This window comes from Rattus norvegicus, chromosome 18 (genome assembly GCF_021556685.1).
Source record: "Rattus norvegicus strain SHRSP/BbbUtx chromosome 18, alternate assembly SHRSP_T2T, whole genome shotgun sequence".
Lineage (NCBI taxonomy): Eukaryota > Metazoa > Chordata > Mammalia > Rodentia > Muridae > Rattus > Rattus norvegicus.
Window position 1 is genome coordinate 36,401,084 of NC_141551.1, and position 6,520 is coordinate 36,407,603.

A 6,520-nucleotide genomic window follows, 5' to 3' on the forward strand; every position below is an offset into this window, starting at 1 on the left:
ATGTTTGTCTTAGCACATGGGTGAGCCTGATATAGAGAGCTCAACTGATTTATCAAATGTCACAAAACTCATTATACCCTTGCTTTTCTGAGTCTAAATAATTGTGATTTTCCTAGTGTATTATTGGCATCTCAAATGTAGTAATTCCACTCCCATTTGTGAGACTGGAACCTCCTTTGATAATATCAAAATGGGACATAATGTATGGATTCAACATCTATCAGTTCATGGGTTTCCTGAATACATCAATAGAAATTAAATATTTGTTTAAGGAATGAATTGACCTTTCCAGAAATTCAGTATATATACTGAATTCTACCCCTAAATCCTTGATTGACTTTTTATTATGAGCCTAAGGACCTTTATCATTGATATTATTTAGTCAAACTTTTTATTAACTATGCCAACCCAGGGTGACCTTCTAATCAAGAAAGCTTCATGGACAGAAACTTATGTAATATAAGGTTAATTAGTGCACCTCAGGTGTATGCTGTGGCTAAGGAACCTAAGAGATGCTTGTTTTGAAGACATGTTTCTCATAGAAGAGAGACCAATTTTTTTCTAAGGGTTTAGATGAAACTATAGTGGAGCAACTTCACATTAGGCAATGTCCAAAACCAAATTCTGCTTCTGCGATAGACAATGGATCTGCCCCCATTGTCACAGATGAGATGTGGAATCTTCCTTTACAATATTTCTTAAGTGAGGGCTTTTGAAGGATCGTAAAATTCTCTCAAATATTATTCCAGGTTCTAAAAATAACCTTGTATAATCATTTTGTTCTATTGTCTATCCCTAAAATGATATTATAAATACATGATATAATCAAATTTCTCTCTAGGATCTAATCTTCTCTTCTAAGAATACAGTCACATGGACTAAGTGAGATGGTTCAGCTGGTCGTTTCCACCTGCCTACCTGAATTCAATCACCAAAACCTACAGTGAAAGTCGCAAATTGGTTCCCCAAAGTTGTCCTCTAATATTTACATCTATGCCAGGCTACATGAATGCCAGTGCTCAAAACACACACACACACACACACACACACACACACACACACACACACACACACACACATTCACATATACACAGGGACACACACAAAGTCTAAAGATATTAACATTTATGAAAGATCTTTTATTAAGAACCTATTGATTCTATCATGGTTGAAATGTGATGAAATAAGCTTTGAGGTACAAGGGTATGTTAGGAACAGAAAAGAGAGAGAGTACACGTAGATGTACTAACAGGGAAATGGTTTTATCCTAATTTCAGTTTGCAGGGTACTACCTACCATATTACCTACATTTGTCTCTTATTATATCTGTGTATTTTCCTATCATTGAAACATCTCTTCTTTTTTTAGGATGCGTCAGACTAATACACACATACATAAACAAGGAACATGTGAGGAGAACAGTAACCTGGAAGCAGTGTCTGCTGGCACACTTGCCTCTGTGAGTTCACTGGCATTTAGGGTTAAGGTGGTAGTTGCTGTGCGTCCTCTTTTGGTTCCATTTTACTGGGAAATGAGAATTGGTCTGACTAGAGGAGTCACACTAGTAGGTTATATGACTCCAGAATTGGCCACATTATTACAGAATGATTAAATATTAATTGGGGCATGTGGTAATAAACATAAAATGAGACAGAGACAAAGGGAGGCAGATATTAACAGCTGGATCAAAACTTTTTCTTTGCAATTCTCAAATCTCCATATTGCAAAGAATTTAATTTTCCTCGGTGCTAGAAGATGTCCTCTTATTTCAATACCTAACAGTATATTTGAAAATACATTATTTACTTTGGAATTATCTCTGATTACTCTATCTAAAGTCTCCTTTTCCCAAGCCAGATGACATAAAACTTGATAAGGTAGAAACAGCTAAACAAAAATAATGTGTTATAATTAGATAAACATGAGTTTGATTTTGCATTTTTGATGTTTTTCATATAGGATAGTTTTAGTGAATCACATTTAACTCTTAATATCTCAATGAAGTATTGAAAATACTCAATATATATTGACTTAAAAATATTTGTCACAGTGCCTAAAATTAATGTAATTTATCATTTATTATTATTGTTGTTGTTGTTTTTGTTGTTATCTGAATAAATAACCCAAAGAAGAAGGAATTTAAGAAAAAGTCTTAACTATGAACTTAGAAGAAAAACAAAGTGGACAGATATTATTTAATATGAATAAATAAATTAGCTTAACCAATTGTATTTCAAGAAAATTATTTATTTACATATAATAAATACTATTTAATATTGATATTTACCAGAAATATTAGTTATTATAATCCGTCATACTTTCACATAAAACTTGAGAAATAACAAAATCGGTAAATATCCACTTGATCTGCAAACCTTAACCAAGCCAGCTCCCTGAGGTGGGAAAGTACAGGTGGGGAGATTTCTGGTCTCAGTTCAACAGTGGGAAGACACAATGTAATTGGCTGAGAACTGGGACCTTCTATCTCCTTTCCACGTGAACTTGCATCTAACTTAGCTATGGTAAGTCTTTACATACCCATAAATAAAAGTAATTAAACCAATTTTAATCTTTGATTGTTTGGCATTTTATTGCATATTAATTCTTAGTGGCTTGATTCCTATTGTATCCAAAGAATAATACTCTTCTTCCTCCTCGTAATCCCACTTAAATACATTTCTGAGAACAGTGAGATTCCAGTAATTTTCTGAAAGTTCAATTTAATAGAATAGCCTTGGACTATGCTTCTCTGTAATTCTCATCCTGCGTGGATCACTTGACAAAAACTACTTTACGTGAAACTTATCTGCAGGTTATACAAAACTAAATTTCTTTAAATGAAGGATTGCACCAGAGGCATGATCTAACTTGACAATTTAGAAAGTCACTAAATTGTGACGCACATATCCTTATCTGTGGGACACTGGTAATGACAGTGTTTATTATCATGAGGGAACATCAACAGCAGAGTTAAGCCATGTTTGTTTTGTGTTCACCTCAATATTTGGTGTATAGTAGATGCTCAGGTAATAGCAATCACAGCACATGGAATGTGAGCAGAATTTGATATCGTTAGGTCATGGCACAAATTAATGCACTGTTTTATGGTTTGACCATATCCTTACAGTTTCAATGAGTTCTAGTACCTAACCTATCCATCTTCTCTTTTAGGAAAAAATGATGCAATGATTGGTGAAATCACAGAGAAAAAGCTAAGCTTCGATTCTGAACTGCCTGTCTTTACCAACTGTGTATATAAAGAATTCTTCAAACTCATCTTTTTACTATAGACAATAATACAGAGCTGTTGGTACTGGACTCAACTGGTTTTCAGTCTTTCCATCTCTTTCCTTCTAGACTCAGTGATCTGAGGATGTGCAGAAATCTCCACTCAGTCTATGCTCTGGAAATCTGATCACAATATTGTCTATCCAGCTGCCTGTTTAATAAAAGTAGACACTCAGCAGAACATCCTTCTGGGGATTTGTTTATCACTGCTAGAAAATGGGAATATTTTTTAATAGTAGCTGAATATATGGTGCCCTTTGTCTTACGAAACACAGTAGTAGGCAAGTTGTTGCCATCATTGAAGAGGTGGGGCAATATGGGCTCTCAGGCAGCCAATATATGTGTGAAGCTACCTGTTAGCATATCCCTTAACTAGTGTCTGTATTTCCATAAACATCATACCTCAATTATATAATTGACATAATCTCATATCTAATTATTTACCTATTCATAATTGTTTTTTTTAATTTTTGAGATTATCCCATTGCTTTCTACATACAATGTGGGAAAAACAAAGGAAATGAATCTACAAATATATGTAAATCTCTAGATTGTCAATCTCTAACATAAATGTTGTATGATATATATATAATTTAAATTTTTAGTTGTTAACAAAACAACTAGATAAAAATAATTATAATTATATTATCTAGCCCTATATATCACTCACTAAGTCAACTAATACAACTATTTTATTTAATAAACCTTTGATACTGATGTGTATTTTCCACTATTAGTACCTCTAGTGTGGACCAGTCATATTTCAAGTGTTCACTGGCCACATGGAGATGGAGGTGGCTATAGTGGATAATGTAGCTATACCATGATACCATGGAATAACAGAGATGGGAAATCTGAGAAGGAATACATGTATTGGATAGGGATGACATTAAACCAAACTTGTGGCTTCAGGATCTCTGATGAAACTCTGCTACTCTCAGAGTTTAGTTGCTGGTTTTCTGTGGCGGTTTAGGTACCAGATGCACACCAGAAAGTTCAGAGAATCTTACATACCTCCAGCCACTCTCAGCTACAGAAAAAACATGTTCAGAGTGAGACTGACCTATCTGGATCTAGGAAGTTATTTTTGTATTTTTTCTCTGCTCTTTTGTTTTTATAAATAAATCTCCACTAAACTAAATATAGGATTTTTATGATTGTTGTCTTTTGTAACTGAATGAAAATTGGTCATTCTTTATGCTCTATTTTTCCCTGTCATCAAGAACGAAGAATGGATGAACTATATCCATTTGTCAAGCATGGTGGGGTATTTTCCTGGTAATTCTGCTATGAACAGGATGGATACAGGGATTATCTGATGTATCTCTTTCTTGCTCATATGTAGGATATCTCTCTTTTGTGAGCTTTTGGGAACTGTATGTCATGTCATTTTGAATATTTTATTGATGTCTAATCAGGAATTTAATATTTCATATTAAATACAATATGCATAAAATTCCTTGATTTAGCTGACCCATTATATTCATCATGAAGCTTTGTCTCATATTCAAATGTATTAAGAATATTGGCCTATAAGCAATATATGAGGCACAGATGGCACAGATGAGTTTAACTTTTTTTGTTTTGTTTTGTTTTTTGTTTTCAATAGTTTAATGGTATTCCATTGTGTAAATGAGCCATGTTTTCCATATCCACTCATCAGTTGACTGACATTTAAGTTGGTTCACGTTTCTAATTATTACAAATAAAGCTGAAATGAACATAGAGAAACACATATCCTTGAGATACGATGGAGCACCTTTTGGGTATATATATGCCCAGGAGAGATAAAACTGGGTCTTCAGGTAGCACTATTTCTAATTTTCTGATAAAACACCAGATTGACTTCCAGAGCAGTATCACAAGCTTGTAGTCACACCAACAACTTTTAAATTTAAATCTTTACTACCAAGATGTCTCCTTTTATAAGAAAATGATACACAATAACAAAAGAAAAGAAACAAAGAGGACCTATATTTACAGCCCTAGAAAGTGAGCTGAATTTGGAATGGAAGGCACACTAAAACCCAGAGGTGGATCCTTCAATCCTTTCTCCCTATCTTTCACAAGATTTCCCAACCTCTGCTTAATGTTTGGCTATGCATCTGTTTCTATCAGTTCCTGGGTAAAACCTTTTTGATGACACGTAAACTAGGCTCCTGTCTGCAAGTACAATAGAATAATATAGTTTCAGGGCTCGACTCCTTCCCATTGCATGTGTCTCCAGCTGGGCCAATCACTGGTTGGTCCATCTCTCAAATTCTGCTCCATCTCTTACCCTTGCACATTTTGTAGGCAGGACAAATCATGAACCTAATGTTTTCTGCTTGGATTAGTGTCACCATCCCTCCATTGGAAGTCTTGCCTGGTAACAAGAGATGGCTGGTTCAGACTGCCTATTCCCCATTGGTAGAAGTCTTAGCTAGTGTCACCCTCATAGATTCCCTGGAGATTCCACTACACTACATTTCTAGATGCCCCAGAGATACACCTACCCTTTTCCAACCCTATCCCCTTCCCCACCCAGTTCCCTCCATCCATGTACCCTCTCCAGTGTTTACTGTATTTCAGCTTCTTAGCATATTTACACATCTCCCCTGGGCCATCAATGTTTACTATATTTCAGCTTCTTAGCATATTTACACATCTCCTCCTAGGCCATCTTTGCTGCTTAGCTTCTTTTGGTCTTTGGGATCTAGCATAGCTATCTTGTACTTTATGAGTAATAACCACTTATAAATGAATGCATACAATTTTTTTCTGTGTCTGGGTTGCTTCACTCAGGATGATCTGTTCTAGTTCTAGCCATCTACCTGCAAATTTTATGGTGGCACTGTTTTGTTTTTTTTTTTTTTTTTTTTCGGAGCTGGGGACCGAACCCAGGGCCTTGCGCTCACTAGGCAAGCGCTCTACCACTGAGCTAAATCCCCAACCCCGGTGGCACTGTTTTTAATGCTTGAGTAATAATTCATTGTATAAATATACAACATATTCTTTATCCATTCTTCAGTTGAGGGACATATAGGTTGTTTCCAGTTTCTGATCATTACAAATAAAACCCCTATAAACATAGTTGAGCAAGTGTCATTGTGGTAAAGCATCTGTTTGGTCTATGCCCAGGTGGTAGATCTATTCCCAATATTCTAAGAAACCATCATATTTATTTCCAAAATGGTTGCACTAATTTGCACTCCTGCCATCAATGTAGGAATGTTCCCCTTGTTCTACATCC

The 6,520-nt window shown here is 35.3% G+C and overlaps 1 protein-coding gene across 2 annotated transcripts in view; it reads left to right on the forward strand.

Annotated features, from left to right (window-relative positions):
* Spink5 (serine peptidase inhibitor, Kazal type 5) overlaps nt 1-4,429 on the forward strand; it is a 72,474-nt gene extending 68,045 nt beyond the window's left edge. For both annotated transcript variants that reach the window (XM_087593093.1, NM_001170606.1), the window contains 2 exons: nt 1,369-1,459; nt 3,172-4,429. In XM_087593093.1, coding sequence (XP_087449219.1) covers nt 1,369-1,459; nt 3,172-3,189 — 109 coding nt within the window. In that variant the 3' untranslated portion in view covers nt 3,190-4,429. The remainder of the gene's footprint in view (nt 1-1,368; nt 1,460-3,171) is intronic.
* The last annotated feature ends 2,091 nt before the right edge of the window (nt 4,430-6,520 follow it).